This window comes from Esox lucius, chromosome 10 (assembly GCF_011004845.1).
Source record: "Esox lucius isolate fEsoLuc1 chromosome 10, fEsoLuc1.pri, whole genome shotgun sequence".
Lineage (NCBI taxonomy): Eukaryota > Metazoa > Chordata > Actinopteri > Esociformes > Esocidae > Esox > Esox lucius.
In genome coordinates, this window is record NC_047578.1 from 9,320,152 (window position 1) to 9,332,917 (window position 12,766).

General features: G+C 44.9%; 1 protein-coding gene across 1 annotated transcript; it reads right to left on the reverse strand.

Annotated features, from left to right (window-relative positions):
• Positions 1-811: 811 nt before the first annotated feature.
• matn1 (matrilin 1) lies at positions 812-8,432 on the reverse strand. The gene is made up of 11 exons (XM_010873261.3): positions 8,402-8,432; positions 6,905-7,085; positions 5,251-5,435; positions 4,836-5,000; positions 4,482-4,704; positions 3,547-3,675; positions 3,093-3,265; positions 2,637-2,868; positions 2,279-2,431; positions 1,585-1,665; positions 812-1,472 (listed from the first exon to the last, which is right to left on the reverse strand). Exons 1-11 carry the CDS (start codon positions 8,417-8,419, stop codon positions 1,423-1,425), a joined length of 1,590 nt encoding a protein of 529 aa, XP_010871563.2. The 5' UTR covers positions 8,420-8,432; the 3' UTR covers positions 812-1,422.
• Positions 8,433-12,766: the final 4,334 nt, after the last annotated feature.

The window sequence follows — 12,766 nt, forward strand, 5'->3', positions numbered from 1 at the left end:
TTCGGCCGGCGGTACTCCTAATTTTAGGCAAACAGCGTTCCGGTTCTTTTTTTAGGCATGCTCTATTAACACATACATTTTGATGAACATCTAATGTGCGATTTGTCAGTTCCTGCACTTATTTCATCCCATTTCAAGTGCTGATCAAAAGCAATCACTCTGAAATTACCTTTAAACTATTCAATTATTTTTAAATATTGTTAATTACTAATTACCCCACGTGCTATTACGTTGCTCTAACTGTTTTGCACAGAAAGCAAGTCGGATGTGAAATAAATGTAATCAACTTTCAACCGGTGCAAAACACGCCTACAACTGGCGCCTGGGCCAGATAAAAAAACACCCGCAGTCTCTTTTTCCTTGCGGCCGACGTCACGGATTAAACATCCGGATGTTGATGCATTCTTCATTCTTATAGGGTATTTACCTTCCAAAATGATAATGATATAGTCAGATCGTTAGGTTTTGCCAAATTATTTATACACGCTTTCTGGACTTGTCGTCTGTTGTTCCAATGATGGGAATAGACTAACTCTGGCTTTCAGTGTAGTGTTTGATGTTCAACAAAGTAGAAAGTGAGGATTCACATAGCAGCCTTTATTCTCAGGTTTAATTCCTTTACATCTTCCCCAGACGTATGTGTGTGTAATTAAATAATTACATATTTAAATACAGCAGTTGATTTTGAAAATATATTAGTTTAATATATTTCTATAAATATAATATTATATGTGACCAATAAAACATTGAAACAAAGTATACTTCCTGAAATGTCTTTATTTAGGAAAATTAAATAAAAATGAATCAACAACACATGTACAGTACCTTTAAGGCCACTCTTATATTAAATTACCTTTATATATATATTCCATACAAAATAATAGATACCTTTGTGTGGTGAGAATTGGGGAGTACAGAGATGAGTCAGGGGAGATGCAGGGAGGTAGAGAAATATTACAAAAAGATAAATGGAATGTACTATTGATGTACTATTCCCCTGGAGGTGACAAGGTATGTTCCCTTTGGGGAAGACTTTACAGGGTGCACCCACAGGCTGCCTACGATGTGAAACTCTGTTGTGTGCATGTACAGGCCACTTTAAAGATACAACCATTCCGGGTACAAACACTGGTTCCCTATGAGGGAAGAATTTACAGGGTGCACCCACAGGCTGCCTAAGGGGGGAGCTCAGGAGCGTACACAGAAAACAGGCTATCAGAGCGTCCGGTGCCATATGTCCAGGGAACCCAGTGATAGACAAGGTGAGGCAGAAAGAGAGGTACGACCAGAGCGGAAAGGCCTGGGTCAAAGCTCAGAGGTCAGGGGACATAGGCTCTTCTTGAGACACAACAGGAAGTAAAAAAAACGGGTTGTGAAGTGAGGGGTATTTGGAGTGGGATGTGTTTGTTTGTGTTTGTGTCTTCAGACAATCTTGTTCTCCAGCGCAGCGATCCTTTTCGACACGCCCTCCAGTGAAAGGTTAGTCAAGGAAACCCAAGGCAGACTTGTAGTACAGAATAGTGGTAGTGGCACAAAGACTGACAAAAAACATTTATGGTTCTCTCTTACTCTTGAAAAGGATATGTTTTTTCGTTAGTGCCTGTAGGGCGTCTTCTACTTTCTTCTGGAACTTAACGATGGACTCACATTCACATGGGTCCTCCTCTGTGGAGACAGACACACGCTAGTCAATACTGTATGTGCTTATGGTGAGTGAAAGCACTGTGCGTACCTTCCCTGTAGCCATTTTGGAAAATGTTGTTTTTTTTGGGTTAAATGCTATATTCAAGGTCAAAGGTTACATTTGGGTTAGGTTGAGGGTGAAGGTTATGTTTTTGGTTGAGGGTGAAGGTTATGTTTTTGGGATTTAACGATTTTTTTCAGCAATACATTTTGACATCCCCATTTAAATTGATAAGTTAGAGAGGTAAAGCGAGAGAGAGAGGGAGTACTATAGACATGTATTAACTATAGTGCAAAATAGTTTGAAAAGCTGGATAAAGCTCTTAGCTGTGATGTATTACTAATTATCCACATCAGCATTTAGGGTTCAACTCTCCCGCTTTATGCCTAATGCCTTTCCATCTGTCTTTTTCTGTCCCGCCTATGTCTCCAGAGTCATTTGAGCTGACCAAGAAGTCCATCAAGCAGATTATAGACCTGAGACCAAGGGTCACTGGACTGGTCTAGACTGGACTAGACCTAGCTCTGTCAAACATGCAGGCGATTGTGTGTGTGTGTGTGTGTCTGTGTGTGTGTGTGGTTTTGTGTGTCCAACCTGGGCAGAAGTTGATCTGCAGCTTATTAGCGATGGCTGTCATGGCTTTGAAATCTGCGGTGTAGAAGTAGTGTTCCCCTGTTGGCTCTGATGCTATCTCCCTCAGCTCATTCTCCACAGCATTACCCACACCGACGGCATACATCTTAAAGCCTAGAGAGAGATTTGGGGTAAGGGTGTGACGAATGGATGAGAGAAAAAAGTGTGACCATGATTAACCATAATTAAAGACTATAATGATACACGCGCACACACTCACACTCATACAGTCCAACACATTCCCTCAGAGAAGACTACTTGTATGTAGGGTACACCACACATATAATCTCATGTACACATACAGCCGCCTCCCCCCCACCTTGCTCCTTTGCTTTCTTGGCGGCGTCTCCAATGTAGTCCTGGCTACGTCCGTCGGTGAAGACAATGCCGACCTTGGTGATCCCAGGCCGTGCTCCGCTGGCTGGAGAGAAGCTGGTGTCGGTCAGGAAGCGCAGGGCCTGGCCTGTCATGGTCCCTCTCTCCATGTACGCCATCTTCTTCACTGCGTCCTTTACATCCTTCTTGTTGTTGTATTGACCCAGAGGGAACTCCTGAGACAGGAGGAGTTGGGTGGGACAAGGATGACGCAAGGAGAAAAAACTTAAGTGGAGGAAGAGGAATGGATGGAATGGGAGGAGGACAAGGAAGAAGATAGAAGGAGTAGGAGGAGGCTGTGGCTTATTTCCGTTAGACAACGGTTTCCCAGAAAGGAATAAATGGTCAGCCTCACCAAGTATTCCTATTATCTCTTGTTACTAAATGAAAGCTCACGCACCTGTTTGACAGTGCTGGAGTACTGGACCAGTCCGACGTGAGCCTTGTTCTCTGAAACGTCCATTTTGTCCACAATCTGGTTGATCCACTTCTTGACCAGCTCAAAGTTCTCTGGACGCACACTCTTAGAACCGTCAATCAGGAACACCACATCTGTGGCTGTACTTCCACAGGCTGGTAAGGGCAGGTCAGACGTTAGGGAATGAAACACACATGAACACACCATGAACTCTATTCTACGATCCTCATACTATTTTCTTAATATATTTTCTTCTTCTGATAAGTTGACTGACAACGCAGCCACAGCCTGGGAGGACTTTTGGGTTAACTGCCTTGTTCAGGGACAGAACAACAGAATTTTCCGGAATGCCATCTTGGGATTTGATCGAGCAACCTCTCAGTTACCGGTCAGATGCTCTGACCACTAGAGTACCTGCCGACCCCTTCACACTCACCTCTGCAGCTCTTGCCATCCTCTTGTAGATCGAAGCCCTCCTTGCAGGCACACTTGAATGAACCTGGTGCGCTGATGCATACCTGCTGACAGTCATGGTCACCAGTGGCACACAGGTCCGCCACTGTGTCTACGCATGCCCCGACACACACACACACACCCACACACACAGGTACGCACACACACACCCACATACAGGTTCGGGATGGTGGGGGTTAGGGGAGAGAATAACACTATGTCAGTTTGAAAACTGGAGAAAAATCTACAGGCCATTTTAAGGATCCACTGAGATCTAGGGATTTATAGTGGATCCAGTAGGATCTACTGGAGTCCAATGATTGTTGTGGAAGACAGTGGATCTTTAAAGGGACAGGGATGGGTGGGATTGGAGAGATCAGTACCTGATTAAGACACATAGAACCTGATTGTTTTCTTCCAAGTGATCTCTTTTTACATACTGACTTGTCCAATAGGAACCCAGCCCTTTGTGTACGTGCAGCTCCGCCCCTGGGAGGGTGTCCCAAAAACAATTGACTTCATATTATTGGCTCACGAATGGCCAGTGAAATTGCTAGAAACTGGGCCTGCCCTTGGGTGGAGCTGAGTGGTGGTTTGATTTACTTGACACTAGTGGAACACTAATCAGACGCTTCAGTCTCACTCCTCAGAGAGGTAGGAGTCACTGAAGATTGCCACCTTACCCTAGCCACACCAACCAACTCCTTTGGTGAGGATGAAGATGAGGATGAAGATGAGGATGAAGATGTTCACTCTCTACAGTTCCCCTCCCCACTCCCATCCTCCTCCCTTAATTTTCCCCCCTCCCCCTCCATGTCACTGGGCCCCCCTAGAAAAGACCGCTTGGCTTCCTAACAGAACAGACCAAATCGCAATGGTCCTGGTTGGTCTTTTCATTTCTCTACCTCCCTCTCTCACCACAGAACGCCTCCTGGAACTTCTTGGTGAGTTTCTCGATGACGGAGTAGCTCTCGACGTAGTCTACATGGTCGTCCAGTGGATCGCTGGCAATTTGCCTCAGGGTGTTCAGGTCCACGCGCCCGACTCCGATGGCGTACAGCTCGATGCCGGCATCCCGGGCTCGCTTTGCCACGTCCTTCACATTGTCCTGAGGACGGCCGTCGGTCACGATGATGGCCACCTGGAAGAGAATGGGATAAAAAAAAAAAAACTACAAGGTTATTTGGATGGCGGAGCTCATTTGAAAGAGGTTTTGTTAGGGGCTTATATTGTTGGGCGGGGTGCAGGTGGGATTAGAACATCGGGGCGAACCTTGCTGATGCCAGGAGACTTGATGCGAGCTCCCTCTGCTTCACTGAAAGCTACATTGAGGGCAAACTGGATGGCCAGACCGGTCATGGTGCCAGTGGACAGGGGCTCGACCTTTGACACAGCCTTCACCAGACCGGCCTTGGTCTTGTGTGTCTTGAGAGACACCTGGAGAGAGAGAGACGCATTAGGAATGTGTTTGTATGTGCGTTCTAGAACTAGAACGTAATTTTAATGGGAATTTCCCAGGGAACGTGGCTGTGGCATAGCGCTCAGGAACAGTCACAAGGGCGGGTATCTTAAAAGAGACGTGTGGCCATCAGCAACTGTGTGCACAGACACGGACAGATGTGGGGTTCAGTTGAAATTCCAAATCTCCCATCTCAACTGGTGTAGGCGACCAGTCAAACACACAGACCTCGTTCTTGACGCGGCTGGCATAGTTGACCACTCCGACCCGGGTGGCATCGGGCCCGACGTCCAGTCCCTCAATGACCTTGGCCAGGAACACCTTGACCTGCTCAAACTCTGACGGACGCACACTCCTGCTGCTGTCCACAATGAACACCAGGTCTGTTGGACGGGTGTTGCACAGACCTGCCGCTGGAGAGGGGAACAGTAATACCACATATCAGTTATTCATCATCGTTGACTGCAGGTTGGCCAGAATCTGGATAAGAGACGTCAGCCTGTTGGGTCGGATCGGAGTAGCGCGAAAAAGGGGAAGATAAATTGGGGGAAGGAGAGTGAGGCGTGAGGTTGTAGGGAGGGAGGGGAAAGGTAAAAGGGAGGGGGAAATAACGGCAGGGGAGCAGGACGACATGGATGGCGAGTGGGTGGGTGGAGGAGGGGTTGGAGGATGGGTTGGAGGGCTGCTCTGACAGGGAGCCCAGCCGAAGGGAGCAGTGAGGAGGACTCTGGATATAGATCACACAGACCCTGACAGACCCTGATGGGAGATGAACCAAACCAAGTAAAATACACAGGACACAGCAAGCTAGATGGACAGAAAGAAACGAGAGGGGGAGGTGGGTCGAGAGAGTGACGAAGTGAGAGAGTCTAAAAGGATGAGACAAAGGTAGAGGCTTGAATAGATTTGCTCTCTGATGTAACATCACTGACCACCATTCTCTCCCTTCACCTCTATCGCTCCCTCAGTGCAGCAATGTCATACTGTACATCTAACACATACACACACACACACACACACCATCAACACACTGCACACAGGAACAGAGTACTTTCACCAACATAATCATTTCAAACACATTGACACATCTAAATATTTCTGCAACCAGCAACTAACCTTAACTAACTGAACTTCTACAGAACCCCTTCAATGCACACTGACACTCAAGCAGAGTCCTCATCCAGACATAGTGAACAGCTAGCATGTACTTATGTGTCCCTATGTCCTGAATAGCACAGACCCAGCACCACCCTGAAGAATTTACATATCAGACCCAGCACCACCCTGAAGAATTTACAGCTTAGACCCAGCACCACCCTGAAGAATTTACATATCAGACCCAGCACCACCCTGAAGAATTTACAGCTTAGACCCAGCACCACCCTGAAGAATTTACATATCAAACCCAGCACCACCCTGAACAATTTACAGGTTAGACCCAGCACCACCCTGAACAATTTACATATCAGACCCAGCACCACCCTGAAGAATTTACAGCTTAGACCCAGCACCACCCTGAACAATTTACAGCTTAGACCCAGCACCACCCTGAACAATTTACAGCTTAGACCCAGCACCACCCTGAACAATTTACATAACAGACACAGCACCACCCTGGACCACTGACACAGTCCTCCTGTGGGACTTATTTTACTGCTGCATAACCCCCCAACACTCTGATAGACATTGGCCTGGGTTTAGTTGGTCTAGGGTTAGCTGGGCTGAGATTAGCTGTGAGCTAAGGCTCTAAGTTAGTGGCTCCTGAGTCCTGACCCATCATGGTAACCCAAAGTAACATGGTGTACAAAGAAGGGTAAGAGGTTACGGATTAGTGTTAAGGTTTTAGCGAGGGATCAGGGTCAAGAGGTCAGATGGTTCTTACCCATGGCTGCGGCAGTGCGGAGGTCAAGGGGTACAGGGGAGACGGCCAGAGCTCCCATGAGGCTGACCAGCAGGAGGAACAACGGGGGTGAGGCTGCCATGACGACCAAAGGATCCCACAGGAACCGGACTCGCGAAGTGACCGAAAAAAAAATTACCAAAGCACCTGATGAAGAGCAGTCCTGGAGTGGCGTCCGAGCAGAGAGTGACCGTGTGAGGGGAGTAAGGAGGACAGCACACAGAGTGAGAGACCCCAAGTCCCAGCTACTGGTTATCAATGAAACAGCTTCACACTCAGCCCACAGACAGCCCCCTCAGTACTTTTGCCACCAGTGTGTGTGCGTGTGTGTGCGCGCGTGTGTGCATACGTGCAGGGGGGAAATACCTGCTTTGGGAGGACCTAAAAGGATGGGCGGGGAAAAACAAATACACCTTGATATGGGGAGTTTGGAAGTTATGTGTGTCTTAGGGAAGGATGTGTGTGTGCCAGACTGAACCGTGTGCGGTGTGTGTGTTTGGCTGTGTTAGTGTATCCTTCAATAGTGCTGGGGTATGTGTAGTTACTGTTTGAGAGAGAGAGAGAGAGAAAAATTTCTGTCTGGGGTGTCCATATACTGTGTGTGTGTGAGGCTGCATTAGTGTATCCTCTACTAGTGTGCTGTTTTTGTGTAGTTACTGTAAGAGAGAGTGTGTGTGTGTGTGTGTGTCTGAGGTGTACAGACACTGTGTGTGTGTGTGTGTGTGTGTTGTTGCTTGGCTGGTGCACATTTCGAAAGTTGGATTTGGCTAAAGCTCAAATAAACAGCAACATGAATTCCTCTTTTCTCCCCATGTTCCCTCTTTACTGCACACATATCTTTACTGCAGGAAGTTTAACAGCTGCCTTACACAGCATACAGTGTTCCTGTTCGGCTGGGCATGGTGAACGTCTGTGTGTGTGTGTGTGTGTGTGTGTGTGTGCGTGCGTGCACACACACGCACATCATGAGTGCGCTTTTGAGCCGTGTCTAATATAAACTGATTGACAGTAGTTTCATGGGAGTTGGACGTGTCTGTATGTGAGTTCAACCAAATGTGAATGTTCTGAGTGACAAATGTAGAGATGATTGGAGATCTGTCGAGTGAGTGTGTTTGTGTTGTTTGGAGGTTGAGTTTATGAATTTTCATATATTGGCCTAGTGTAGAATTTTTGCTGAATGAGCTCTTTGAGAGCAGTGTGTTTATGTGTGCGTACTGTATGTGAGTCCACTAATAGTACAACCAGTCACCAAAAAATTGCAAAATCTGTGCAATTTTACATTTTGCAAGGATAGTTAGAATTTTAGGCTTAAGAGTTTATGGTTGGTGTTTGGGTTAGAATATGGTTGATGGTGAAGGATTTGTGGTTAAGACAAATGTTTGGGTGGTGGTTGATGTAAGGTTAAGAGAAAATATGATTTTGAGTGGTTAGAACCTTTCTGTTAGGGTCATAAGAATAGAAATACATTTGTGCTGTTACCATTTCCCTGTGTTCCATGTATCCTTCTTTGCTTGTTTTAAATGAAACATGCATCCTTCCCTCAATCCTCTGTAGCAGTCAAGCGTCTTGTCCAAAAAATCAGCCTGTAGAAATAGATGGTTTAAATGTCTGAATTATTTTATTATTCCAGAATATTCCCAGAGTTAAGATTGCTCCCCATATTATGAAAGGATGTCCCCTATCCACCTTATGTCCCCTATGCACTTTATGTCCCTTATCCACCTTATGTCCCCTATCCTCCTTATGTCCCCTATCCACCTTATGTCCCTTATCCACCTTATGTCCCTTATCCTCCTTATGTCCCTTATCCTCCTTATGTCCCTTATCCTCCTTATGTCCCTTATCCACCTCATGTCCCCTATACACCTTATGTCCCCTATCCACCTTATGTCCCTTATCCTCCTTATGTCCCTTATCCACCTTAAGTCCCTTATCCTCCTTATGTCCCTTCTCCACCTTATGTCCCCTATCCACCTTATGTCCCTTATCCACCTTATGTCCCTTATTTGGAGGTACTTTGATATTTGATCATCCACCCAGCCCCTAAGACCAGTAATCCCTTTAAAAAAGAATGCATGTTAATGTTTTAGAAAAATACATTGGTTCTCACAATTAAAATATTGCACGGCAAATTGGCACATACCCTGAAATATAGGAAGAATTATTTACATCTTGAGTCACAAATGACCTTCATTAGAAAAACATCTGGCAAAACTGCCCCTCTTATTTGGACGATTTGGCACCGTAATAAAACTCTCAATTTCACTCAATATGAGCTTCCACTCTCGTGATAGTTGCCCGTGCCAGTTCACCACTGGGACAGTGGGGCAGAGGGGTGCAGGGAGCACGGGTGGTTTTGGGCTGGTGAAAGGTGTCTGGGGGGGTTGGTGAGTCTTTTGAGAAGAGGGTGGAAGTGCTTTATTTATGTATTGACTTAATTTGTTTTGTGGAGTCTTCGTTTTTTTTTTTTTATGTCTTCATTCAACATAGTTCTTTTTTGTTTGTTTTTCTTACAGTTAAAAATGTAAGCAATGTTTATTTGTTTTGCTGTTTCTAATAAAATATATTTGAAACACACACAAGCTCCAAGTCACGCATAAACACTCGCACAAAACTCATACGGACAAAAAAAACCCAGACGAACGTCTCACACACACTCAATACGCACACGTACACACACAGTGGCTGTTGACTTAACAGTGTGGTTAGTACAAAATCTGTCTGGGTAGGTACTGTACAGCCTTCCCTCATATTCCCCTGTCCCCCTCAATCAGAGCTTGTTCAGATGGCGTGTGTGTCTGCGAGGGGAGTTGGGCACGCTGGAATGCAGGGTTGGGTCAGGGTATGTTGGGGGGAATTCTTTTTTTCCTCTGTGTGGGTCTGTGTCCACCAAGACAGTGAAACGAGAACGTTTTACCTCGTTGGGGACGTTTTACCAGTTCCCCATGAGGAAAAAGGCTAATTTTGGGATAGCGGTTAGGTTTAGGGTAAAAGTTACAAGTTGACGTTTATGGTTACAATTAGGGTTAGCTGAGGGTTAGCAGTGCACCACAGTGGTGTTACTTACTGCGTCTCTGTACAGTGCAGCTGCATGACTGTGGCCAGGTGATGAAATCATTATCACAGCACACTGATGGTGCCCAGGGGTCCAGTAGAAGGAGGCTTGGAATTGTCTGAGTGCCGCCCAGGTTGGACACCTGGATATTGGACACGCCGGTTGTCTTGTTGCTCTTCCGTGACATAATGTGGCAGGCCAGACATCTGCCACCAGCAAGTGTGTGCCACTGTGGTTTTCTGGTAGTGAGCACTGTGATAAGAAGCGGTAAGACTCACTGAGATGTATGATTCAAAGGACATGTTTTTTTTCTTTGGGGAGGGGGGGGGGGGTTAAGGTTCAGGGTTATGAGTTAGCAAAAACAAAAATGTTTTATGGGAATCAAGTTTGGGGTCCCAACAAAGACCGTATAATAGTAAAATGTGTATGTGTGCCTTGTTGATTTGTGATGGAAGGTGCTCACTATATTAGCTCACGATAAGCATGGTAAAAGAGAGCGAACAGAGAGAGGAGGATGAGGAGAGAAAGATAAGAGGGATGAAAAGGATGTAAGGGATGAAAGGATGACTACACAGCCTCTCTATTTCTACCTCTGTCATCCGATCTCAGATCCCAGATTGTTGTGTTGCTAGTAGTTTGTCCTGGCCCGGATTGGTCAGAGTCCACTAACCTGGTATACCAGGTCAAAAAACATCTCTTATAAATGATGCTTCAGGTGACATTTAGCAAAATTATTGAAAAATCAGTGCGCACACACAAAGATATACACACACAAGCTCTAAACATACATTCACACACACACACACACACACACACACATACAGACACACAAAGCCTGACTGTATTTGAGGAATGAAAAGCTTCTTCATGTACAGGTTTCTAGACTGAAAGTGCATGTGTGTGTGTATGCATGTGTGTGTGTGGAAAGATTGCATGGATTTCTTGTTAGACCACAACCATAAATATTGAAACAAGTCCCCTTTTTATCGTCTCAGAATACTAAATAAATATTGACGCGACTGGAACGGACCGGACCGAGGCATCTCCCATCCCCCCAGTCTCACACACACACACATCAATTCCCGCTACAACTGGTGGCTATATTTCATCCATTTCCACTGGGGGCCAAGTGGACAATAGACATACTGTCACCTCCAAATGTATTGGCACCCTTGACAAAGATCACCAAAAAGGCTGCATTAAATAAACAACCTGGGTAATGAGCTATACTGTCATTTGGAATATACTGGGCTTCATTAAAGATTCAGTGGAAATAAACCAAAATAACGTATTTCCAAAAAACATGAATTGCCACCCTTCTTTTCAGTACTGCGCACCCGTGCAAAGAAAATGGGACTGAATGTTTTTAGGAGATTGGAGAACACATTGGAAGACCTCTGAGACCATACATCCACCTAGAATCTTTACAGAACCTTCGCGAGCCTATAATATGTGATAGTTTTACAACGACTAGTTCGTGGACACTGCAGTTAAACCTCCAGGACTGACAGGTATCTCTCAGGATGACTGTTGGTGAGATTCGGTCAGTTACTGGGGATGAGAGCAAGGCTTCGTTTGTCAATTCTAACATGCATGTTTTACCCTCCATAAAATGAGCCATCTGGAGTTGGTATCTCCATTTTGAACCTGTAGATGTATATGAATCCACTGGTCCTTCAAAAAAAATTACTTAAAGATTCTTTATGAGCTTAGATTAATTATCATCTTGTTTTATTCCAATATTTGTAAACAAAAAAAACTATAGCAGGGCTGTTGTCTTCAGCTTTCTCCAGCATAAGAGCTATTCTTTTCTCACCCTTTCAACTTTCCCATGTCCTTAGTATACATGGTATCTATAGTGCGCTACGTTTTCCGTCATTCAACCTTGTAAAATTGAGGCTAATAAACAACTCTTAACAACTCTAACTTAATATTGCATCGGCAATAGGAAAGCCAGACTCAGTTAGTGCGAAATAATATCATTACTCTGAACGTACGTATACGTACTGAATAATGTTTAAATCTGCCGGTATGTTACATTATGCTAACCGTAAACTGTACGCCTTGAAAACGGCATAGCCCAGTTTTGGGACGTAACAGCAATGTGGCGAATTAGGACAATTGGGTCTATTGATTACACAAGTGGAAATTACTGATATTTAAAACAATAGATCCAAAGCGATGCATATTGGGGGGTGTCAGGGTTAAAGGGTTCTGGGCTTTTCAGTCTTTTTCGTGGGTGTCAAATTGACCATTGACCCATGACCCCCCTGTCCCCTCAAATACGCCCCTGAATAGATCTGTAAATAATCGATATTATCTTCAAGTTATTTTATTAACAAGTCATGGTTGTGACATTTTTCAACGAGCTATATGCATCAAAACGCACGCATATTGTGCCAAGCTTTATAGCGCTTTAAGCTATACCAGCAAATCAGTCATAGTTATACCGTTGTAGCACTTACAAATATTCCACCAAAGCTAGCTACTGTTCATAAGTAAGACTTGTAAACAAACGTAGCGGATTTGTAAAACTTCATTCAAGTCTACTTTATGGCAAGCTGGTTAGAATGTATTCTCTGGAACTGTTCGGTCATTATTTTAATGTAGATGATGAACCGGGATGTCTGGCCACCCTAGCCTAAGTGTCAGTATTCATTAGTAATTACTTTGAGTCGTAACAGAAACCTATAATTTGATTGTATACTAGACTGGTTTGTTACTGTTTGCTTGGACCAGTAACCAGCAACAGCTACGTATTAGTTGTTGTATAGACTACTGGTGACTAG